This window comes from Rissa tridactyla, chromosome 4 (genome assembly GCF_028500815.1).
Source record: "Rissa tridactyla isolate bRisTri1 chromosome 4, bRisTri1.patW.cur.20221130, whole genome shotgun sequence".
Taxonomy (NCBI): Eukaryota; Metazoa; Chordata; class Aves; order Charadriiformes; family Laridae; genus Rissa; species Rissa tridactyla.
In genome coordinates, this window is record NC_071469.1 from 15,249,477 (window position 1) to 15,276,319 (window position 26,843).

The 26,843-nt window shown below is 36.4% G+C and overlaps 1 protein-coding gene across 11 annotated transcripts in view; it reads right to left on the bottom strand.

Annotated features, from left to right (window-relative positions):
• The window catches only part of SOX6 (SRY-box transcription factor 6), a 378,055-nt gene that overhangs the window by 17,281 nt on the left and 333,931 nt on the right, over positions 1-26,843 (bottom strand). For 9 of the 11 annotated variants that reach the window (XM_054200766.1, XM_054200763.1, XM_054200768.1 and 6 more), the window contains 2 exons: positions 18,000-18,108; positions 853-1,086 (listed from right to left, as the gene is read on the bottom strand). In XM_054200766.1, coding sequence (XP_054056741.1) covers positions 853-1,086; positions 18,000-18,108 — 343 coding nt within the window. The remainder of the gene's footprint in view (positions 1-852; positions 1,087-17,999; positions 18,109-26,843) is intronic. The other 2 variants (XM_054200760.1, XM_054200759.1) reach the window with 1 other exon arrangement.

Consider the following 26,843-nt stretch of genomic DNA (forward strand, 5'->3'; position numbering starts at 1 on the left):
TTCTAATTCTCTGGAGGCGTCTTAAAAAGCAAATCAAAATTTCTCAAAAATGAGCCAATTTATTTGCACAGTGGCAAAATATAATCCATGGTATATTCCCTGATCGTCCCAATCTATACAAATTAAATATTAACTATGGTGTCTTTTAACTAGGCAATATTTTAATTGTATGATACTAGTGCTTCCTTTGTTTTATAAACATTGTAACATTTTGAATCAAGCATCATTTTGCATGCGAGAAGGTACGCATGTACATGTCTTTTGAACTGTGCCAGGTTTCTTTCTTTGACACTGCACTGGCTGACATAAACCTTTGATTTTGTACTATATTAATTTTTTTCCCAGTAATTACTTCAGCAAGTACCATTTTGCACTCAGGTGCTTTGTAGTTCAGGTGATTTCTAACAGACTCTTGCGATTAGACCTCTTATCAGGATACACTATTACAAAAGATTTCACAAAACATTCCTTTTGAATGCTGCTATGGCTTTAAAGCATGTTGTGACTCTACTGTTGAAAATAAAAAGCATTGGGGAAGGGGCAGAAAGGGAAAAGGAAGGGAATGAAAATGGAAACAACCCATGAGTCTTCATTTGTATGTTTCAGTAATTCCAATTTCAGTGAACATTTCCCACACAAAATATGTCCTAAAATTAGAGAAGTTGCATATCCAAGAAGGAAGTAACTAGCCTGTGTCACCAATATAAATAACCTCATCTTTCCACAGCTCCCAAAATAACTAACCTCTGCCAATTGACACCACTACAGCAGAGTAGCTTCCCTCAGCAAAATTAAGCTTCCCTCAGTTTTGGTTTAGTCACAGTCATGATTTGTTCATTGTCTTGCACTTACCTAGGATTTTGCTAATGTTGGAGTTGTGCATGTCAGGGAAGGCCTGGAGAATTTTTCGACGCTCATCCTTTGCCCAAACCATGAAAGCATTCATTGGTCGTTTGATGTGCGGTTCGCTGCTGGCTCGGCCCCGTGAATCCCGGTAGACTCGAGCTTCAGCCACGGTGGCACCTCCTGTTGGCCAACAATAATACTGCTGTAGTTTAGCTGCAGAGCCATTCATTGCTTTACTTCCTGTAATGTCAGGGCAGGAAGAAACAAGATGGATGCAAAACATTATTACGTGGATTACGCAAGCGCTTTCAGTGCTGTGTTTATTTTAGCCTCATTCTCTTTCTCTCTCTCTCTTTTTGCTGCCAGGTCTATGAGAAAGAGAGAGAAAGGGTATCCAGTGATTTCAGTGTAATTGATCAGGCTCACCCAGCTGAAGGCATCGACATCTGAGTGAGGAAACAAATTGCACTGGTATTTCTCCAGTTAAGGTATGGAGATTTGAAAAAGTTTCCTTTTGGGACTTTAACATAGCATATATGTTCTGAATGCTCAACAAAACTCACATAAAAGTTACAGTTGAGAATCCAAACTGATGTAGACCTGTTCACACAAATAATTTACAATGACTTTACTTCTTGAGCAGTGAAGCACATGCCAAACTTTTCATAAAATAAATTATATAGAACACAAGGTACACGATGCTAGTTGTATGGGTCTGATTATATTTGGAGCTGAACATTATAAAGACACATCTGCTTTACTTAAATTTTAGATGTGTCTTGGAGCATTCGATCACATATACATAATAAAACTGTCTGCTTTCAACAGGTACACGCACAGCATCCTGTAGCTTCCAGAATGGGAAGCAAGCATTCCAGCTTCTCCATGCCTGCTGTGCTTTAATGGACCCCAGTGTCCCGTCGTTACCCACCATCAATTCAACCTGTACCTGCTAACCTTAACCAGATTTTGAATGCATCCAGCCCTGCTTCTTGACCACAAACAGCAAAACTTCATGGGGATTTAGAGTTCACAGAGGTATGAGGTGTAGAACTAGTTAATACAGGAGAAGGAGACAACCAAGCCTAGATAAGGCATGTTTTTATCAGAAAAACTTTTGCAATTGTGATAACAACATATGTTTTCAGGGTTATACCTTAGCTATAAAAGAAAGGCAAAAAGTCTTTATAGCGGGAGAGTGACATACTTAGTGTTAGGCCTCATCAAACTGTTCGTGTAATTCAATACCTTGAAAAAACAAGGTACGTAACAACAAATTAGCACAGCAATACGTCTCCTTTTTTTGTAAACTATTACAGCACCCAACACGGATCTATTTGCCAAAAAATATAAGATTAGTTCTCCATACTAAGTAAAACCCTGCAGACTTAGATTTCAGTCACTGACCTACAAGTTTTTAATTGTGCAAAAGCTAAGTTTCATAATTTAGTGCGAAACCACTTTATAATAGGTATACCAGTCTAAAAATTCTATATAGGGAATACATTTACACGAAAAACGTCCTAAAATAGAGGATGCATAACTAATACACTACCTTTTTGCCACCAGGTCCACAGTACATTAATTTCATTTAAAACGCACTGACCATACAGGATAAATTGATTTTGCTTTATATGGTGCTGACAGCCATGTTTATTGTGCAGTGAAATGTAGTGTAGTTTCAAGCCGACTATATCCATCAACACAGGGCAATATGCTGACTACTGGGCCAGATGAAGACATACATTACCCTGAGAGCAAAACACTCATTCATATACGGCAGTGTCTTCTCCTGAGGATCACCATGGTAATTTATGATGCCTCCAATGCCATTACTTTACAGCTGACACCAATTTGGCAATTTGTATACTTACGTGCGTGCACATAAAAGAAGACAGGTTTGTGGCAAATGTGAGATGCAAAACTATTTTAATACTATTCTAAGTCAAGTACCATGCTACAGGTGTTCAGCATTTACAGGAGGCTGCAGCTGCAGTAAGCTTTCTTTGCTAAACCACCCACATGTAGGACCAGTTTAGGGGTGTGTATGGTTAATGAGGCTCTGTCCATTGTTGTCAGAAGGCTTGGAACATGCATATCAAAGATACCATCTTTTGAGAGAGGATATATTTATTGTGAAACTATACTAAGTTACAAACATAGTAACTCGACGCTGAAACATTTATTGAGACAAATGGCTATATAATTTGAGAAAAATCAAATATATCATGTACTGGTTGTTCTATCTTTTAAAATAATGCCATAAAATTTGTTACTAGTATGTGGACAATTAGGAAGTTGGTGACAAATTAAAAAAATTAAATTACTATTAATGCAAAAGTTGTTATTTGTTATTCAGCTACTCTACTCATAGCAAAGGAAAGAAAACATATTTGAATCCATATGATGATTTTCCGTCTTCTACTTTCCCAAAGGTACTTATTCACTACGGCTAAGGATTTTGTCTTTAGCCCTTTCTAACACAATTTTGGCCTGAACTTTGATTCCTAATGCAGGTAAAGAGTACCTTTACTGGTATCAAGATTATAGACTGTCTTTTTAATTGATATAATTTAGATAGAACACACAAAAAAAAAAAAAAAAGAGAGAGAGAAGAAAAAACCCACCATTAATGATCTATTTTCAGGGAAAGGTTATATTAGAAAACAATTCTTACTTAGAGTAATAAATTACAACCATCCCAAGAAGGCCAAGAAGCTCTGGCTGTATCTGCTTTAAACAAGTCCATACTTGAAGGATTTGAAAAAGCAGCCAAAGAGTTGATGTTCTTTGGGCTTGATCTCTGGGGGAATATTTGCAAGTTGACCCATAGGCCATCACAAAAGCATCTGCAAAATGAATTTCTGCAAATAACTAAAGTAATATAATCTCCATGTTCTTCTAACTATCTCAGAACTACAGAATCATATTCAGCATATAGAGCATTACAAGAAAATACTTCTGTTAGCATGTGATTCTACGTGGGGAGCCAGAAAGTCTCGGTGCCTTTTTCGCTTAGTAATGAGGCACTAATGATATAAAAAGCACATACCCTCAGTAAGCTTTCACAAGTTGAAACACATAAGAACAAGCTTTCAAACTGGTTGTTCTTAGGTACTTCGTCCTGTCAATCAGATATTTAGACAGTATTGTGTCCTATATAAACAATTTCAACAGGTTTTACAAAGTATGGATTTTTTTCTTATTGTGATAATTATAGTACTGACAGAGGCTGAAAGAGATGCCTGAAATTTTTAAAGGAAAGATATATACAACTGCAAAGAAGTAGGTCTTTCTAAAAATATTTTCAGGAAAGTCTAACAGATAATAAACTCAAAATAACAGATAAAATACAAATGTACTACTAATGAAGGGTGAGAAGAGAAGACGAAGTTGGTAATTGTCTATGGCAACTAATGCTCCATCTGCTAATTACTATTCATACTGCAGGGGGTTTTGATTTTTAGAATTAAGAGCTTGGTGACAATTAAAAATTCTTGCAAAAGCATTACAGTTTGGCTGTCCTAATGGCTTGGTTGGCAAAGAAGTCTACACTTTGGCCTAAAAGCTGGGGTTGTCCTCAAAGCGACAATTTTAGCTTCTGAGGGTGTGGACTGCCTCGCTTCCTAGATGCTTTGCATTTGCTCAACTTGTCATGACTTTGATGATTTAAAACTAAAAGCAGATTAGAGGACAATCATCACTTTTTGTGGATATATGGCAGTCAACTCCTCTGTGAAAGCTGGATTCCAGACTAGACTCTAGGGACAACACTGGGTCAAAGAACACCACAGAATGAATCTAAAAATGTCGCAGCTTCATTAAAGTAATTTCAAACAATATTTTTGTTCCCAAAGAGACTGATTGCTCTCTAATGACAGTGCAGGGGAAGGAGAACCCCTGTTCTTTAGAATGAGAAAAGAATCTGATCATCAACAGGAAAGATAAGCATTTTCAAATGAATTAAATGTTAAGAAACATACGGTAAAAATTGTTACATTGTTTGTTTATTTGTTCCTGCCTGTATCTGAGTTTCTCACCTTTTATAATGACAAGAATTTTAGGACAGGCATGATGTCTTAGCATGTTCCCTGAAATCTTGGCCACATTAGGGTTAATCCTATTGTCTTTAATGAGATGTGGCTTTACCTTCCCTTTTATACATCTACCACAACAAAACCTCAGACTGTAACCAGAGTTACATGTTATTAGAATGCAAACAATAATAAACATTATAGAAAGGAGCAAAAAAAGGTTGAGAAAAAGATAAGGAAAGAAAGAGAAAAGAAGTGACAGCGAATAGAAAGAGATTTTTATCAGTCACTCCTTATTCCTTAATACTTCTTCACACTCTGGCCATTGATTCATGTTTGAAGTGATACATTTCGTTGACTCCTCCAGATAATGAATCTTTGGCTACTCTAGAGAATATACTGCATACCATCTTCCATAGACATATAACAAGATAGGATATATAGAAATAAAGACAATATTTCTAGGTTCCTAGTGTAAAAGCAACTGGTTAGTAGTAAAGCTCCTATAATCAGTTATTCATTAAACTGAGATGACATTTTTGTCTACTTTGGAAAAGACTGATTGCGACCTCCAAAATATCTGGCCCTGTCTGTGGTAATATAACTAGCACTGCTAGCAGCTTGCATTGCGGAGACTGGAACTTAATGAACATGCAAAGAGGAGTCACTCTTTTACTACTAGAGATGGTTTACTCATAAACAAGGAAATACCATAAAAACAGGGAGCGTGAAAAACTGGCTTGGCAGTCCCCTTCCTGCCCTTAACCTGTAGACAGACGAATGCAGCTTTTATGAAAGATATAGCAGTATTTTAAATCAAATAGAAAAAATAAAATCTGAAAAGAATAGAATGACAAAAGAAGCTTCAGAAGGTTTAGAATACAAAAATAATAATTTATTTTGAGTTATTAAGTTCAATGTTCAATTTTGGAGACAGTTACAAAAATTACTACTTCACTGCAATCTAAGTGACTTGTAGCAGTGTTAGCGTAACATTGATCTGTTTTGCCCCTTGCCTGCCTCTTCTTCATCCCCATCCACATTCAGAAGACTTTCTTATTCTTTATTACCAGCAAGAGAGGCAAAATAAATGGGTATCATGAACTATTATCATTACTGGCATGTCTTGTCATCACTAGGCAAAACTTGGAAACACGACTAGCTCCGGGACAGGGATGCCTGTAGTCATACAGTGGCACAAATGTTCTGCAGGGAAGTGTCTGTTTGTCAAGCTGCTTTCATTCCAAATGCTAAACAAGTATTATTCATCTGGGATTTGAGGGCCTAACATTTCTTATAGGCTGCATGTGAGTGAATGAAAAGGGGGAAAAACCTGAGAAAGACACGAGTGATTTGTGAAATACTGGAATATTTAAATGGGCTCTAAAATATTTCACCTGAAAGGGTTCTGAATTGTGCTAAGTAAATACTAAGAGGTGGGAATACACTGTAGCGCAGGTTAGCTACATCCATGCTACACTCAAAGTTATGATAAGGCTTCCATTTTTCCTGTTAAGAGACTCCATTCTCTTTAAAACATCAACAAGAAGAACCAAAAGGGAATTCCCTAAGGTCAGCTCTGAGGAAACATAAACCTCTAATTCAATAACTCCGCTACTGCACTGAAAAAGGCCTTATTATTGCAACATCCATATGGAGTCAATTGGACATTAATGACTAATCAATCCCTCCCCTTTCTATTCTACTTATAGTGTCACAAGCCATGTTTAGATTAGCCCATTTCCTGCTTAGGATCGCTCAAGATGTCTTTTGTTCTTTCAGGGCTGGCCTGATGGAGGCAGCTTAAACAAACACACGACCCAAGTGGTGCAGGAGTTATAAACTGCCATATGTGAATGAACAAAGGGGCCATACTAAAGCCTTTTGTGGTATTTGTTAATGTTTTTCATCTGAGTTTAAAAAGACCTAATGACTTTGTGGTGAGCTGATGCATGTGGCTCGTGGCTTTGCAAAATGAAGGAAATTCTAGCCAGTTATATATCAGCATATATTTTCCAAAGTGCCTTGTTTTCAGTTTTGGTGGCAGGGAGTTTACTTTTTTAGTACATTTGTTTTACATATGCAAGCAAAATTCTTAATCTCAATTAAAACACAGCACCAGTTTTCACAGCCATCCTCACAACCTGCATATATGTCTTTCCCCCTTAGTCGCCATTTAGTCTAGAGCTGAAATTAATGGGGAGATCTCTTGTGTGTGCAAAATCAAATGAACCGTTCTCAGCTCTACCAGTGGTAGCAGTTCACTCACCAGTGTTTAAAGCTGAATTGTTAGTTGGGTCATATTGAATACTGAAACAATATTTCTAAATAAGTGATTAGCAGATCCATGCTCCACAGCCAGCCATGCCCAAATCTACATTATTTAAATTAATTAAAATTGCCAAATGCAACTGCTTTCTTGATGGCTTACGCGAACAGTTCAGATTCCTTGACCACATTTTACAGCAAAATTAACCCTCATGGAAATTTGGCATGGAATACAGCTAAAACAGTACAATAATCTTTTAAATTACATGGAATATTAACGGAATTAATTAGTGCTTATGGCCTAACTTAAACCCTCAGTGGCTTACGTAGTCCCACTTGTGCTTTAAGGTAAGAGCATGAGACGTTATTCTGTGAAGATCCACGAAACATGTAGATAGAAATTGGGATGAAGAAACAACTTCTACTGTAAATTCGGGGAGGTATGTAAGTGTCAAAAGATTTTTCAATCATGTGCCACTTGCAGACTTCAAGACCCTTCACAGAGGGTAATTAAATGGTAACAGCCCCATTCTGACATAGACATTATTGATAGAAAAAATGTGAAACATATTTAAGTTCAAAGTTATTCCGCCTAAGTAATGACACTAGAAGTAAAGGATTGCCAGTCATCAGGTCAAACTACGATCAACATTCCCATGAACACTATTGTAGTTTCCCTTTGATATTTCATTTCATACTCAAATAAGGAAAGTAAAGGCCTGCAGAAGGGAAAACCATGGACAAAACACCCCAGCCCAAGAGAAATATTACTAATAATTATTGTTAGGTATCTAAAAGATCTATTGATACTGCAAATTGTTTGGGTTTTGGTTTTTTTTGTTTTCTTTTCCAGACAAACTGTTGTTCTAACAGCTGAGCAATTACTGCTACTATATTAATCATATTCAAAGACAAAACAATACAAAAAGGAATGAACTAATCTATTTAACATAAAAATGTTTCCATAAGACTAACAGCTTTATTGCCAGTGGAGCTGTTACATAATTTCAAATTTCTCGAGACATGACAGTGTCACCTGGAACATCCAGAAAACATGAGACTGATTTAAAACACGGGGATTAATTCTGCAGTCTTCAGTCATCCCTAACAGTTTTCAAAAAAAACCAACCCTGCCTGAACAAGGGCCATAGGACATGATCCATTCATATTTCTGTCAATGCTTTGTTTTGTTTTAAGACGGAGAAATGACAGACAGGAATTCACCACAGAGAAAAAAGGCAGCCTGACTTCATGTTTGATGGATGCTTTGTTCAAGATGTGGATGAACGTTGTTAACGAACAACTTTGCTTGCTTCTATGTAGCAAAACAATGAATTTTAAAAGCTTAAGTACAATGTGGTTTGTAATAGGGAACTACGTTTAACAATGGGAGAGAGGTTTACAAAACACCTCCCTCAAATTATGTGATATTAATGACATGCAGAATACTTTGCAAAAGGTTTTAATGTGTGTCGGAATCACTGCTTTAGTGTCCTATTTCCTGCCTTCAAGCTGCAACTGAATTTGTCACCCTCTTGCATATGCAACATCATCCTTTGTATACAACTAATTCCCTCCATCCAGTGTTTGCTGCTCTCACTTGTCATATCATATCAGTAATTAGATGGCAAGAACCTAGGGCTAGGATACACATATGCCATTTCTTCTCGCCTTTCACATGGAGCGCTGATATAATAATAATTAATAATATAATTAGTAAATAATATATCATGAAGGGAGAGAAGCAAAAGCAGCATGGTAACAGGAGCTGTACATCAACAAGTCGTAATAAATGTTAGGAAAAACTCTTAAGGCTAGTTTTTCAAATATGCTCTACCTGTGCATTTGGGATTTGTGAGAGAAGCCACAAAGATGTTTTTACAAACAGGGCAATGGCATGTTCAAATATGTTGCCACATTTACCTGGTCTGGATTAAAAATGGGGGATTTGCCATGAAATATGGGCTTAGGTGAAAATTTACAAATTACTCTTTCTTGAAATCCTGCACTTCCTGTGAAACTACCCCTGCCAAATTGAAAACATAATCATTTAATATTTGCAGAAGCTGTGAAGATGCTGTAATGCCCACAAAACACACATTTTGGACCACTGCTTATGTAAAATTAAATCTAAGTACAAATTAAGAAAATGTTATACCCTTCCTACTAAGTTCTGCACTAAATGCTTGCTTAGATACTTGGCATATCTAGGTGGAAGAAAGGCAGATGCTCTTAAACACTTTTCTATTGCTGAGACACTGAGGTTCCTGAAGGAGAAAATGGTGTGCAGTATAAACTTAGGGAAATAGACAGTTGTACAAAGAAGATGACTTGTCTGAATCTATATCAATTGCTCATACTTAGCCAGAATATATGATGTTCTTTCCTTACTGTATTCATATTTCTGTTCTGCTCCCCGTGCTCGAGGAGGTAAGGAAGAAGGGCAAGATTCCTTCCTCCTCCGTGCAGTATGATATAATGGTGGCTTTCTCTGTCAGCTGAAAATTCAATTGTGCCTGGAAATGTTACGCTATTTTAGGCAGCTTAGCTAAGAATCAGGACCATGGTGTGTTTTACACCTGTGGTGGCTGTACATGAGTGAGAAAAAATGTTTTAAACCACTGAACTATATTTAATTTTTTTACTCACTCCACTTAAAAATAGCTAAGCAAACTGACTGATTCTTTCAGAATTTGTGACAATAATTTTCTCATGGGCAAAGATTTTCTATGTAAAATTGCAGCCCGCAGTTACTTTTTACAGCCTTGTTCTAAATTCCTGAAAATAACATTTTACTACATAATGGAAATTGTGACAAGCCCTTAACCATAACTGTGCTAATAGATACCCCTACGTAAAACTCGGGGTGTTGTAACAGTGGTTGGTTGGACAAAATCTGAAATTCTAACTAGAATTTTTTTAAAATAAGGGTACTATTCTATAAGAATCAATTACTATAGCATGGAAACAGCAAACGAGAAAGCCTCATATTTAGCAATATGAAAAAAATACCTAAGACAGTTGAAAATCAAAAGGTAGCACTTGTGGAAGACATCCAGATTTATTATTCTGAAAGCGAAAAGCATGCTATATGTTAAATATTAGTGTCTTGAGAGAAATAAGTTTCAATGCCATGAGAAGATCGGTCCACACACCCCCAGCTCAGATTTTTCAACACTCAAAGTGGGAGTTCCCCCTGTAAAATGTCGTGGGGATGCTGGCAACAGTGAAATTCATGAAGTGGTTGCCATCAGAAAAGTGATGGGATGGTTCTTAAAGACAGAACGTCTTATTCCTATCCTATTTGCAGGCGTCGAGTTACTCCAGGGCTGAGGCGCTGTATCTCATCCAACACAACTGAAATACTGTGCTTAAGTACTTTATCCCAGATTCCTGATCTGTTATGAGTTATTCTGAAAAATTTACGTGTATCACTCAAGTATCAGGCACAATCGAATAGATTCATGGATGTTGAAAATGGCAACCACAATTAATGAAGGCCACCTTTTAGCATCTGGTCTAATTAACAAAGATAATAAGTTATTTTATCTTTAAATAATAAAAATACACTTATGGGATTTTTTTTAATCAAAGACATTTAACAAGAATTCAGGGGAATAAAAATTCCAGTACTTGAGCTTACTGCATTCTCTCTGGAAACACTTCTTTGTTTTCAGACAGCTTTCGCTGTTTTCTGATTTTCATCTTTCCCCTCTCAACTGCCATAGCAACTATTACAAATATTTACGTGCGACAAATACTGGCATGGAGAGGCATTCTTTCCTCCAGTATTTATGAAGCACTGTCACAAAAGTAAGTGATGCTTTGTCATGCATGTACTACCTGCTGTTTACACCTCTGCATAGGAGGGTGTTAAACAAGTTACCTCACAGGTTTGGATTGTGCTGGCAGCCTGCCAAGATTGATTTGCCTGCAAATTTATCATTCCCTTTCACCTACCTCTTCAGCTGCTCAAAGTCAACCTTTTATGGAGTTAAGAAGGAACATGTCACTCTTTTGCATAAGCATTTATTTATTATTGGGCCTATATGAGAATGCTGAGGCGTTGAGTATATGGTAGAGGTTCTCCTTTAAGAAAGCATTGATCTGGTTTTTACTTAAAAGATTTGCAAAACCCAGGTGCTTGTCACGATGTCTGCTCTATCCCCAGGGAGGGACAAAATGAAGTTTTGACAGATGGACAGAAATTTGGAGCAGGACAAGGTGGTAGTTTCTCCTCACCCTTAGATTTCGTTCATATGCTCCATTTGCAGCTCCTTTTTCTCATGTTTCTCCCCCCACGGCCAAGAAACTACCTTCTACATTGCAAAGACTACTTGTCTTTCCACAGTTAGCTCATTCCTCATCTCCACATGATTGCACATTCACTGCTGCTGCTGCCATCGTTCACTCATTGTTCACAGTGTTCTGGCAATTGGTTAAGTCCATGATGAGGCCTAACGCCATTTCTTTCTCTACCATTCAATTTCCCTTGCTTTTGGGCAGGGAGAATCTCTCATTGTACTACAACATGCCTTGTAATGTGGCTAGCCCAAGTAAAATATGAATGGGAGTGCTAATTTTATGGACATAATAAAACAGACTGCTATTAACTGCTGCAAATATTGAACAATTCATTGACTTTGTATGTTGGTCAGCAAATCCACCATCTGAAATGCTGCAGAAATGGGTTCTGCTGAATAGAAGTATGCAACTTTTAAAAGCAACGGTGAACTTGTGCTCCTCTAAGCTTGGGTTCAGTTCCAAAGTCAGGTTCAGGTCCAAAGTCAGGTTCAGACCAAAACCTTGTGTATATCTGAACTGGAATTAGTAAGATCAAGCCAGGGCTTACTACTGGAACCAGCCTATTACCAATGGTTATGCAGCTTGCAGTCCCCAACTGGCTTGGAGTCAGCCTACTTGGGGCATGGTCAAAGATACCATAACCAAACAGATAAGGCTTAAAGCTATATAATCTCAAACAGTGATCTGGTATATAGAAAAGCACAATCTTTAAAGCAATCTTTAAAGTAAGAGACAGCAGGCAGTGAAAGGGAGGGCACAAGCACCAAGGAGGACACAGGCACTAAGTCAATGCATTTAAGATAAGCCGGTACCAATACCGTGCCAAGGACTCCAAGATACCTCTTAATGACTGACTCAACATCTAGGTTTCGTAGCAAAGGTTATCCTTTGGAAGACTTTGAAAAGTAATAGTTTAATACGAGGATAAAGTAAACACAGAGATACAGATAAAGTGGACAGACAGATCCCACCACAGTATTTAAAATTATTTTTATCTAAACTAGCAGGCATATACCTGTCCTCAGAACCATGGTCCATGCTTAACACACACTGGTAGATTAGTATCAAAGGAAGAAACAGCAAGTGCTAAACAGAAAGTTTACAGAATCAAGAAAACTACCACATGAGAAAAAGAACAAATGAAAACCTCAAAATCAGACTCAGAAGAAAAGGTCTTTGTGTATATTGTCCCAAATGGCAAACTGTGAGGCCAAATATTTAACTCGCAAGCCCCTGATTCTAATATAGTAACACAAATGAACATGGAACCAAATATTAAGTACTAATACAGCATTTGCATCTATTTCAATTTGCATTATAAAAATGAATTTTGCTTCACTATGCATCTGATTTTTCACTTGAGAAAACAGGATACAGAGAAGTTATTTCTCTTTTACAAAATCACAGTGAGGCGGTGGGAAAACAATAACATTCAGATGTTTTTGCCCTGAACCCAGGATCCAATCAAGAAAACTGTATTTTAACAGATCCAGTTCTTTGGCAGGAATGAAGATCATGTCTTGATGGAATTCGAATCCCTGACTATGACTGCTGAAGGAAACCACACTGCAACCTGAGCTAAGGTAAAAATCAGTAATTGTCAACAGGAATTTTAGGTCTATTCTGCAGATTTCTATCTACTACAAAACAAAATATTAACATACTTCCTACAAATTTCCAAAGCATTTGACCACAACCACAAAAACAGAAGGATCCATAAACATAGAGCAAACTATACAAGGACAAGATCCATAAACACGGAGCACATTTTATGATTCAAAAGAAGCAGCACTATCACCAAAAGTGAGCGTCTGTGAAAGGAGTATCTTTTTTTAGAACTTGAAGCAAAAACCTATATTCAGATCATCCAATATTCTCAGATAACTAAGAACTAAATACTTTAGGCTCCCCCAGCTGGAATTTAAACAGGGCTCACCTACGTCTTCTGACTATATTCTACACGCTTTGGTCAGTTGATGTATGTCAGTCATGTTGAAAAAGTGGTTTTAGCTACAGCTAGATTCAAAGCTGTCTTGGTGCGTCCATGCTAGTTAGCTGTATTTCAGTAGTGACATCTCAAATGCTCAAAATTATGAAGCCGCCTACAGAAAGAATGATGTTTCCTTTAAAATTATGAGGTTTGGAGAAGAAAAAATCCTTGTTTAGTTCTATAATTGACTGTTGTTTATAATTTTGCATACCAGCCACCGAACATTTATGAGGCTCTCAAATCATGTTTTTGAATTTTGCTAGCTACATATGTATCATATATTTTAACATGACAACTGGGATTTCCAGGTAATGATATAAGTCTAATAGCTGTGGATTATTCATCAATGGCATCACAGTCAGTGGCAATGTTTTTGAATACCGTCTGAGCATGATTTTTAGTATAGTTAGCCCAGTTCTGCTGGTGGCTAAGGAAGTAATAGAGATGTTGGTTTATGTCATATTTAATATAAAACTCTTGTTGATGATTTTCAGGCCTCCATTCAGAAGACAGTTAGGTCATTATGAGTAACACAAGCTTTGAAAATGACTTCATATGCTAGGTCATCTCTGGAAGTATACCTAGCTACTATTAATCTTAAAAAAGGTTTCAAACACTGGGCAGGGACAACAAGTTAAGTCTTAAAAGTCATTCTGCAGTATCCTTTCATATTTGTCTTATAATTGCATGGAGATAAATTTAAAGAATTTCAAGACTTGTCTTATAATTCATGATTCAAAAAAAATATACATGTAGCTTCAGCTTCTGATCAATGACCCAGTACCGCAAGCACTCCTAAAATTAAAGGAAAACATGACTCTGATCCTGTCAAACTCAGATCACTGCCATATGTTATAGAAAAGATATAAGGAGTAAAGAGAAATCATTGCTAGATACTATTACAAAGGCATTCCATAAAACACAGAAGTCTGGTGATATTTCTTATAACAAATTACTTGAACCTTAAAGGCTGTGTCAAAGCTATGGGAACCAGGAGCACTTCCCAGATTTGCACTAACTTGGCTGCCTGCTGGGATGGGACAGACAAATATCATGTCTCTGCACACTTTAGTTTCCTTTGAAAACGCAGGTGTGCACGTAGGCGGGGAGTGGAACTGCACTTCTGTAGCTCCTTTGGTCTCCATCAGTTGGGGGATCAGGATGAAGCCCAAACTGCACCTTCCCCCCAGTTTATGCCCAGCAGTGGGACTAAATTTGGAGTCCTTGGCTCAGAAATAAATCTGTTACACCACTCCCACTGACACCCACCACCCCTCCACCCCAAAGTAGTCAATATATCTTCTCTAGATCTAGTAAATTTGGTAATTCTGAAGTTCTAAAATTGTGGTGATGGGAGTAAAACCATCTCACAGATCTAATGGCCACGCACGCACTCTGTCACAACTGCACTTGGGCCTCAGAGATCTGGATGTATTTCTGGTGAAGAAAGATAGGAGGTTAAAAGTTGACCACCGATACGTTACTTCAGAAATCTTTATTTTCTACATGACTTATTTATGTAAAAGCACACAACAAAACACATAAATATTATCTAAAGATGTCTACAGCAACCTGCACTCAAATGATATTTTAAAAAAGATTGAAAGTATGGAACAATGACAAAACAGAAAGGAAGTAGTGAAACACACTAGGTCTTTGAAGAATATGACTATGGCTATTAGGAACCTTTGACACCTAGTTGAGATTGTGACCTTGGCAACACACTAAAATGCAACAAGGCTCTCTTCTCAAAGGAGGCCAAAGAAGAGCAACAAAGCTGGTGAAGGGTCTAGAGAACAAGTCCTGTGAGGGCCAGCTGAGGGAACTGGAGTTGTTTAGTCCAGAGAAAAGAAGGCTGAGGGGTGACCTCATCTCTCTCTACAACTACCTGAAAGGAGGTTGTAGCCAGATGGGTGTTGGTCTCTCTTCCCAAGTAACAAGCAATAGGATGAGAGGAAACAGCCTCAAGTTTAGATTGGATATTAGGAAGAATTTCTTCGCTGAAAGGGTCATCAAACACTGTAACAGGCTGCCCAGGGAAATGGTTGAGACACCATCCCTGTAGGTTTTTAAAGACATGGAGACATGGCGCTTAGGGACATGGTTTAGTGGTGGACTTGTTAGTGTTAGGTTTATGGTTGGACTCGATGATCTTAAGGGTCTTTTCCAACCTAAATGATTTTATGATCCTGAAGAATAAGTTGACAAGTTTCTTAGTAATTGAAACTTGACTGAAACAGAGACATATGGAAGCCCAAAATAATAGCAACACACATAAAAAACTTTGTGACATGGCAAACCTAGAAAGATGTGTAATAGTTTCGTGACAATTAGAAGCATTAAAATTCTGGAAGACAGAGTCTGTGGTACAGTACATCAGAGGCCACAGTTTAACTGCTGGTATTTCAGCAGCACTGTTTTCAATAGACTTCCACTCTAAATGACACTAGAAGTGTCATCTCTTAGCTAGATTGCTAAAGGTAAGGGGCAAAACTTGGGTGATATTTTAAAAGGCTTCTTTTTAATATCCAGCTAATACCTAAATTCACCTTGTCTGCAAGTAGAAGGGCAAATAAGCAGCTCAGTTTTGAACTCCTACCAATGTTTTTTTCAGATCAGCAGAGGTATTCGTCCAGCACCTCTTTTCCAGAGACATCTCTTGGCTGCGAAACAAAGTCTGGAAATCTGAACCCATTCACGAACTCAGATTTCCCACGTGGCAACACACCATGCCTCTAACTGCCCCGCTAGCTCTAGAAAGACATGTACGCTGTCCTTAAAGTGGCACACATCACTGTAGCTTGGGTTACATACGTCAAAGCTTCGTTCTGCACTATCCAGTAACAGGGGGGCTGTCAGTACCACGAGGTGTATCAAGATACTAAATTAAGGATACTAGAAAGAGAAAGGATGAATTGAAGGAAATGAGGTAAGAACAACAAGAAAGTTGTCAGGGACTCGATGTCATATGAACCAGTAACTGTGTATCTGTAAGTATTCTGTTGCAACTTTTCATCCCAACGGAGGAAAGAAATATCCTTCAACGTGCTGAAATATGAGAAGTTGCTGCAGGATGGAAATTCCTTTACAAAGCACTTTATAAATAACTGATTAGTCAACAAGTACTTTTGAAAATCCATATATCTCCTAAGCCCTTTTTTCTAGAAAAAAAATCATTGCAAAACATCTGCCTGAAAGCTATTTTTTACCTACATTCTGTTCGTTATTTTTCTGTTTAAAGACAATACAACAGTGGCCAATCATATCCAATAAAGGATGAATAAATGAACCTCATATATGATAGCTCCCTAAAAATGAAAATCTGGAAATTATTCGTTTTATTTGGAACAAACCTGAAAATATCTGAAATGTCTCATTAAGGTGCTAGCCTCTTTATGAATATTATTTGTAATAAACGGCTGATGAGCTTCAATTTAATCTTACTGTTGTGAGACTTTAACTGGACCATTTATTTCTGGGTCACAGATAGAACAGAATATGTGATCACAGGAATATTTCTCTATACAGAAAATATTAATCCCTTTTTATCAGTAAAATTCTGTAACAGTATTTCAAGAATCATTTGAAAATAACCCTATTTGTCACCAATCACAAATTTATTGGTCCTATTTTTCTGATCCAATGAAAAAAGCAAATTTTTAACCTGTCAGATGTTTGGATATTAATGGAAAAATTTAGAGATGTTGTAACCTTTTCTCAAGAACAATGGCATAACTAGAAGTTGTCAGATTAAAAAAGAGCAAAATGATTCTCAAACAGAAGTAAATTGAAGAGGCAAAACGTTACATAATATTCTATCTGAACAGTACATTAATCTTACTACAGTGACTGGTAGGGTTCCTATCTATCTACATGTTCTCTTCCAATGTATCATAGGGTAGAGAGGCTACCAGTGGCATCCACTTTCAGAGCTGCTAGAGACTAAACTCAGTCTTGATAAACACTGATTTCCACCTGTGGCTTGACACTTTATGCCTGATATATAGAACTCTCACTGAAATGAGTGTAAATGCACTGAAGGTTTATATCATGAAAAAGACATTTTCATATAGAAAATGTGAAATATTCTTGCATTATCATTTGACAGCTGCCTGACAATAAAATTGTGCTTGCTGTATCTTGAATAGTTTGTGAGTGCACTGATGAGTAGACTTCTTAAAGAGCCCTAACTTTCGTCAAAGCTGCTAAACCATTAAAAACTGGTGGAAAAAAAAAATATGTATATATTGCCTTGCTGAGATAATTTTCTCAATGTTTCCTACATTTTTATTAATAATATAAAATGTAAGCAATTAATTGACAGCTACTGGAGGAAAAAAATAGTTGCATTGCAGAAGGGCTTAGAGGGCTATACAGTCCTTTTCATGTATCTGCCCTTTACTATGGATTTTTTACAATCTCACGAAAGCACACAGAAATCATTCAAGTGTTACCGTGGGATGTAAGCTAGACAGTACTTGTGACACTGGCAGCATTTCAGCCATACTATTCTGTGATGCTGTGTCCAATAACCCACAGACAAAATTGCAACTCACCTTCTGCATCTTCTGGCCTTGTAAGATCGATGACACCAGGGCCCAGTTTTCCATCTTCATTGGGTTTCCCCGTTAACTGTGGGCCTAAATTTTCAAACCTTGTTCTTTCCTGGAAAAGAACAGAAGTAGCCTTAATGCTCCGTACAGGCTAGCTCTCATTATATGCCTGTGCATAGGCGTATGTACTGATACATGCCTTATTTTTAAAATCTGAACAAATAATGAGTGCATTCAATCAGAATTTTAACTCAGGGACAATTTTTTACAGATTCGGAATGTTTGCATTTATGAAAATCAGTTTTAAATGTGAAACATATACAGAAACTTTGAGATTATTTTGATCTGCACTGCCATAATGCCTAAACGCTTGTACATGCAAATACAAAACACTCTTGGCAGCAAACAGTGCTGATCGATGCTGCTCACTTTGTCTTTCTACTTATTTTCTAACTTAAACTGGAAAAGACAATCAACATTTGGGAGACATGAAAATTCAGAAGTTGAAAGAAGAGTTTCTATTAAAATATACTGCTAATTTAATCGAAAAAGCACTTTTTCCCCAGTGTGAAATTCAAGTTTGCATTCATACCTCTGAGAAAACACAAGTCTGAATTTTATGCAAGAAGTTTTCAAAGACAAGTATTTGAAAGAAGGAATAATAGATGACAGAACTGATATTATTATTTTGTCTAGGAATTTAAATTGTACCTCAGTGGAAAGGGAACCTAAGGAGAAAAAAAAAAAAAAAAAGGAAAAAGAATGCACACTCCTAGAAAAACAGAAAGCTTTTGAGAGCCAGAGACCTCCATAGGAAACCTGGAACTAGGAAGTGGAAACTGAAAGGTATTTTATGTATTAACCCAGTTCTTCAATCAAGTACTGGACAAGGGCACTATAAATGACAGTGTAATATTGTCTCACAATGGTAGTCTCTGTAGTACTGTGTATCAGTAGCAAAGCGTTCAATGGTTATCATTAATTTAGCGTTCTCATTTGAAGGAACATAGCATGTTTTCCCTCTTGCCTTGTTTTTACGTCTTCAGACTAAACTTGGCATTATGTTGTACTTGTGAATGAATGAAACCTTGTTGTTCATTACTATGAAACAATATTAAATGTCATGTCAGCTTGAATTTACAGACATGAAATACCAGCTTTCAGCTCTACGAACAGTTTCTCCATGTTATACTTAATGCATTATGCAGAAGTAGAGTGCTGATTGCTGTTCAGTCTATTGTTCAATGACCTAGTTCTGTGCTGTGCATATTAGACATAAGAAAACATTAGGAGTTTCTCTCCTGCAAGATGGTTATAGACTTGAAAATGTTCTTAAGGACAAAACACACTTGATGGCCTTGACTCCTCATTTGCTCTACCTCCAAATACTTATGCTTTCCAATGTGATTATTTTTCTATTATCATTATCTTTCAGTAATAAAACCCCACCAGGCCAACAACTGAGGAATTCTTTTGATTCCTCATTCTTTTGATTCCTTCACCCATGGATTTTTTTAAATTATTTTCTGTTTAATTTGCAGAGGAAGACAAGAAAGCACAACCTGACACTGGATTTGCCACAACATGCAGCTGAGGCATTTCAGGTACTAACTGCATTTCTGAAAGTTCCTCAGAGTCTTCTAGATGTTGAACAAAATAACTCTGCATTTTATATTTGGTTAACTTCTTAACTTATTTCCTTCTGTAAAATGTGTGGTTGATGAAGAAGCTTACATATACAAAGGAACTCATACGAAAAGAAAGAGTTACAAATGAAATGTGACTGCAGAAAGGCACTGCAATACTAGAAGCCAAATATTTTACTGAAAGATGTTGTGCAGTGTAACAATACACCTGAACCATCAGGACGGGATCTGTTTTACTGGTAGACAGAATAAAAAATAAGTTTGTCAAGGATTCTGCGTTCCATTGCAAAGGGCTGATTTGCAGGTGAGATAAAACCAAAGATCAGTACTGAGAAAACAGCTTTTGGCACATATATTGTCTCTTCCAAAATATTTGCACTAAAAGCTTTTTCTTAAGGATCTTAATACAGCACCTGCAGTATTCTTGGAAGAACAGCCTTTAAGTGTGTTTCAGAAGGAGAAATACCTTTCTGCTATAAAAATCAACAGACTCTGCTACATATCAATATGCACATTTGAAATATCTTTCTAGTCATTCATTCTCTTTGATTTTACCAGAAAATATTCTGTTAAAAAAAAAAAAGAAGAAAAAAAGAAAGTTTCTGAAAGAATATCAATATTTTGACATGGAAGGAGAAAAGGGAAAATTACATGATAAGGTTCAGGAACAGTAAAATGAAAGCACTTACACCATAAAAATACCAGCTCTTGTCAAACAAAGGAGATGTACTTATAGTTATTTCATAACCCCCTCGATCTAATTCATAAAAAGCTGTAACAAAGCTAGCTATATTTAAGTCTTTGAAATGCCTTTTGAAGTCATTCCTTTGCTTGTGAAAATAATCTTCATAGTGATAGTAAAAAAAATTTAAATATTTGCATTGGGTTTAGACAAATTCAGAGAACTGTAAAAAATAGAAAAACATTACTCCATACTAATAATGTTGTAACCTAGCCGATGCCTTCACAATTCCATGATATACAACAAATTCATATGAGAGGAAACTTGTCCCACAAGGCTCCAATCCTTTTTTGACGGGATTTGTCTTTGCTCCTGTCTTGAATTCATCCTAGGGAGAATAGTTACTTGCACTAAAAATCCTTTTTCCTATTATGAGCAAGGACTGAGAGGAAGATTGATTCTGTACATAATATTCCTACACAAACAAAAAAAAGACATAGCTTCATTAGAAGTAAATGGCTATACATACCTGCACTAACAAATATGTTACCTACAAGGGCGTTATGTTTGCCCACATTTACATTGACTACTGGATATATTGCTACCTCCCTAACCTATATTAATAGAAAATTTTGGTGAGTTTGTAATAAAGTGTACCCGCTATGGACAGTGCAGGTTTTTTGTTTCCTGCAAAAAAGCATTTTGGACCTTTCTTTTGAACGGATTTTTTGTACTGGCTATGGAGCTTATACTGTATAGTCACATTAAGTTTCCCCATTTACATTTCAGAAAAAAAGGTTTAGGACATGACAGTGACAACCCTTTCTCACAACTAGATCAACACGGTCCATCGGAGTTTGCACTAGAAAACTGAAAGCTCTTCCCAGCACAATTCAGATCCTTTGTGCTGCTTTATATGTTGAACACACAGTAAAAATAATCACTTCTTTAAAATGAGAAAAAGAAGAGAAAAAAAGATTCTTCTTAGCAGCCAAATCTTAATTTTCCATTCTGTGATATGATTAGGTACTTATTTATGCGTTGTCAGTCACAAACATGCAGAAAACGTAAAAGTTATTGAAAAAATTAAAGTCTGCTCAACTGTCTTGCAGGACTGTTGGTTCTCTAAGTGCTTTGAAATTATGATGTATGAGGTAGATGTTGCATATTAAATAAAGATATTTAAATTATAAAGCCCCCGTTAGTGAGAGCTGATGAATGTTAAATGTTATGAGCCACAAGGCTGTGGCATCCATCATATTCACATATTATCACAGTCAGTGATGGAGCAGCCCCAGTGATGACAGATAGACTGCTAGATAGTTATCCCTTATTTCCAGAGTCGCCAAGCAAGCCTTTCAACCCCTTTGGCATTATTTTTAGCTTTGCATTAAATTAGCAACTTTTCCGTCACGTTCTGGCAGAAAGTATCAATTCTTTCTTCACGTATGGAAGGTAAAAGAATGATTTAGGGAAGCAAGGAGTAAAGGAAAAGGAAGCAGTAGCCCCCACCTCTGAAAAGGTTGCAAACTTCAGATGACTAGAAACAAATATAAAATTGTGATCTTGTGAAAGAACAGCAATGAAACAGTAAGCACACAATAATGGCTTTTCTCTGCACTTAGATAAAAGCTGAATTTTTGATGTGCACAGTATATTTTCATAAAATTTTATATACTATGTTTTATACACTTATTGGCTATTCCATAATAATGTGTGTGCTAACAGTAAAATTGCTCTTAAATTTATGTGTGTTATTTATACGTTCCCACGTAACAATGCTTTTTGTTGTAAAAAATATTCTGTTTATTAATGTAACTTTACAACCACTGCATCCAAGATCCGTGGTAAATTAATGACATTTTTATTATTTTATAGTGTCATTAAATTTTTACTGATCACTCCATCAAACAGAAGCAATAAAGGCCATAATGCAAACTGGGACACTTAGATCAGGGGAGCAGGAAGGCATTCCATATAGTCTGAAGTAAACGGCTTGCTATAAATGATATTTATACCATCTTTAAGGATGTGAGAATACTTGGACAAGTTTGGCAAAACTGTTTCTGTAGTACTGTGGATTGTGTACTTAAATAACAGTTTACTTGCCAGCAAGACTATTTTTTTTTCAAACCATATGCGAGAAGATGACTGATTGCATCCATCTCTTGAAAAATAATATACGAAATGTAATAATACACTGGGCACCCCTCCCCTCTGGATTACCAAGACTGATCCGACTATACCCATGCCTCAAATTATTTCAACATGCTTGCTTTTTCCACATCTGAAATGTATGCTTAGTCTGAAATGGAAAATGGCATGCATACTGATCGTTGTGTAAAAGATGTAAAATATATGTATTTTTTGCAAACAAATACTTTTTATTTAAGTAGACATGTTTCGACAATGATGTAATACCTTTTATTTCAATAGTCTAGCATGGAAGCAGTTACCAACATTAATTTAAAGAGCCAGTTTCTAGAAACTGAATTAAAACAGGTCATTCACAGAAGCCACAGAGCATTTGACGGAAGGGATATTATTTTTCTGAGGACAATACTTTAGTTAGAATCACTACAAATAATTATCACATGTTGTCTTTATGCATGAAATGTATTTCAATTGAACTATTAGATACTAAATGTTCTAGTGGCTCATTTGCTAACTGTGATCTATTCCCTTCATGTACCATGGACAGTAAACAACAGCCAAACAATTTACTATATTCAAAACATAAAAAGGACATTTTCAGCAGAACACAGAGAAAAAGATTCCCAGTTTGAATAAGGAGGAATCACAAAACCTTTTTCTTGCCCCCCTGGAAAGTCAACATACAAACAGCCCAAGCTTTTCACCTTCTTACTACTTTTTAACAGCTAAGGCTGAAAAGTTAAATTACCCTCCACTTAGAATCTTTTGCAACATCTTGGCACAGCAGGGATAATTACAAATTGACTTTCAGCCTTATCTCTGGATATTTTAGTTATTATGGGTGGGAAGTTTAAACATTAACCTTATTACAACAATGTCAATCATCCTACTGGTGTGTAGGCATGCAACTGCTGGAATTCTTTGGATGGCAAAGTAGATAAACACAATAGTGGCGTTATTGTTACAATTAAAAGCAGGCCTTTGGTTTTGCAGAACTGTAGTGAATATGTAGAACTTGTTTTCAACATCATAGCAGCGGGAGTTGCTCCAAGAAACCAGAGAAATTAAATTAGCCAAGTAGGCAAACTTATTGTAGAAATGCTGATATTTTAAGATACTACAAGATACAAAATATATCTTTTCCAGCCACTGATTTACAGGTTGCAAGAATGAAGGACATGCCGAGTTCTATGACACTGACACAACCAGATGTTTTTTATGTAAGTGAAACACCTGAATTCAGGAACAAGAGAGGGACAGTTCAGTGAATTTTCAAATTGACATACTGCTGTTTTCAGTTTTTGAAGGTCTCTATGTTCATAAATTGTTCCAATACTATCTTTGTATGCTGAACATACAGCATGGACTAGCATCCCTGCTACAGAATACAGATTTTTGTTACATTATGGTCCCTCAAAGCAAACAGCTTGCTTGAAAAGATGTGGGGAGAGAGAAGCCATGAGGTCTTCTTTTAAATATATTCTTCCATTTTAAGCATAACTGAAAAGTAAGAGATTAAAAGCAGATAATAGGAAATTTACACTAAAATTTCTTTGCCTGACTGGCGGACTTCAGCTGGCTTCCAGCTGACAATGTGACATATGGAAGACCATCACAAGCAGAAAATACTCCAAAGTTGTTCAGTAACAGAGTTTCATAGTGATTGTCATGATATGGGACTTTCTTCTTTTAAGACCCAAGTTCTGGAGTCAAAATTGAGAATTGCGATTTCATCAAAATTTAGTGTCTAGAAAAAAGCTTGAAACTGGAGTGCTAAAGGCAAAAAAATTCATCAGATAAATAAATGCAAACCCAAAGGGCCTACTTGCAAGCACTCTCTTTAGCTAATTATTTTGGAAGTCTCATTTCAAGGATCAGAATTCCTAGAGCCTCTGGTTAGTGTGAGCAGTAGCCATCTTGATCTCCAAACACAAATAAGGATTTAGATGAATTCCCTGATTATTGGGAGCATTCAGCACGTACTAATAAGTTAATAGACTTCAGTGCATTGAAGCTTGCCTTTAAAAATAAGCATATGAATTTAAAAATACTTTAAAAAGCAAAAAAAAAGAACAGATAGCAAATTTCCACCTAAGTAGGATATTATACCCTCCTACACATGAAATATTGACATACCCGTAACTATTGCCACACTTGCAGGCACTCCTAAGCTATGGATCTGCCCTGGTTAGATTACTTTCAACAGGATTACTGCACTTACTGAGCCCCCTTAACCAAATGCTTTATGTCTTTGTTCATATGGTTTTAATATGGTTTTAACCAATTGCAAGGTTATTTATAAGTTTGCAACTCCCCAGTAGTTAGAGTTATGAAGCGTTCAGACTTAAGCATATCCAGTTGTGTGGTAACCCAACTACTGCTTTCATGCGGTTTCCAACTTTTTATTCATGCACAAAGGCATGATGCATGGCAGCATCTGAGAACTTTCTGATTAACTCTTTGTTTCAGCAGCAAATTCGTACAGCAGCCTAAATTACACATCAACTGAAATGCAAAGATGTAAAAAAAAAAATCAAAAAAAAATCACACAAACTGTGGAATTCCACCTTAGACTGATGAGAAGTCATTAGTTCTTGGAAAAAAAAGGGACAATCAATTAAATTAACAGCTTGTAAATGAAAAGCAAACAAAAGGAGTTAGTACTTTAAACTGTGCATAATACGGCTGTAGAATTCACTAGAGGTCAGAAAGAGTCCAAAGCTTGGGCTGTCACTTGTTTTTAAAAGACCTGGATAATTTTATGACTGTTAATAACATTTGTAGTAACACATGCTAAGATAATCAAATCTTATGTTCCAGAGTGTAAGCTGTTCAACTGTCGGGGTCAAAGAGAAATTCCCTCGTTCTCTCGCTGCTGCCTTCCTTCCTGACCAACATCCACAGATGATTAACTGGGAGCCTTCTAGGGAGAGAAGTTAATTTTCTTTTATGACATCAGGTATTGCTTACTAGATTTAGGGGAGAAGTAGTAAATGGTATAGACCAAATCTATTTACCTTGTAATTAGAAAGAATCTGAATGCAACCATTTAAAAAAACACACTTTCCTTTAACGAAACACATACATGTGCATTTTTGAGAGACAGACAAAAATAAACACAAATTACAATTAACACTTCTACTAGGAAATAGCAGGACTGGAATTTTTTTTCTGTGCTGTGAAGTGATTAATGGAAGCAACTCAATAGGTATTCTTGGACTTTTGGAATGGTCATTCAAATTTCTAACACTTGAGTTACAAGAATAAATGCATAAGTACATGGTAAAACAAAGGGGGTTTTTTCCTAGTAGACTAAATACTACAGAGGAATAATAATATACATTTTGCTATATTTCAGTTTAATTAAGCAGATGATTGGACCTTGTCAATTATGGTGTCACTTTCACCAAGTATTTAAAAATGGAGACATTGAAATGACATGGAAGTGTATGGAAATATTGTTACCAAATTTAGACAATGCCATGATTCTGTACATATATCTACATGCTTCCCCAGACTTTTCTGTTTGTGACTAACTTTCATTAAAAGTATTATCATGCATTAGAATCAGAACAGAATTTAGAAGATCAGAGATCTGGTTCCTAGCCTCAAAGCTGTGAATCTACTTTTCTCTTAATCATCTAGTAATATATTCCAGGCTGAAAACACAGCTTTAGCAAGAAGCCACAGCAGTATAACAACCAGCAAAACTATTCTAGGTTCAGCACAACAATTTTTTTGGAATGGAAAAAAAAAAAGGCAGAAAAGAAGTCACCAATTTCAATTTCATTGCGGTGTTCTGCAAACCTCAACAGCACAAAGCAAATTCAGCTGCCCTGCACACAAAGTTGGGAAAAGAGAGGTCTTAAAAAAATCCAGAACACACACACAGACATACACACGCACCACTGGTCAAACATCTTGAGAGGCAATATGATGTTCTTTTGTGAACAATATGGAAATGAAAGTGCATGCAAACAGACACATATATATATGTTTGATTTTAAACCTATAAAAGCTAAGAAAAAGACAAATGATGTTGTCATAGATACTTTCATTCCATCATTTCAACTGTGCTTTATCATAGGCACATGTCAGATTCTGTGACATGATCAAACAATACTGGAAAAACTGTGATAAAAATGGACTACATGATGCCATAATCAATTATCAAATAGCAATAAATGCACTTTTCCTACTCTACATGTGGATAGTAGTTATAAAGATTTAAAAGCAAATATTTCAAATACTCTATTTGCAAGTATTTTTATAATTAAAGAACTAAACTTCAGGGAAAATCCTAGTATGAGTTTTGTGCATTTTATTTCAGCAATCTTTGAACCTAAATATTGTTGCATATTGTAA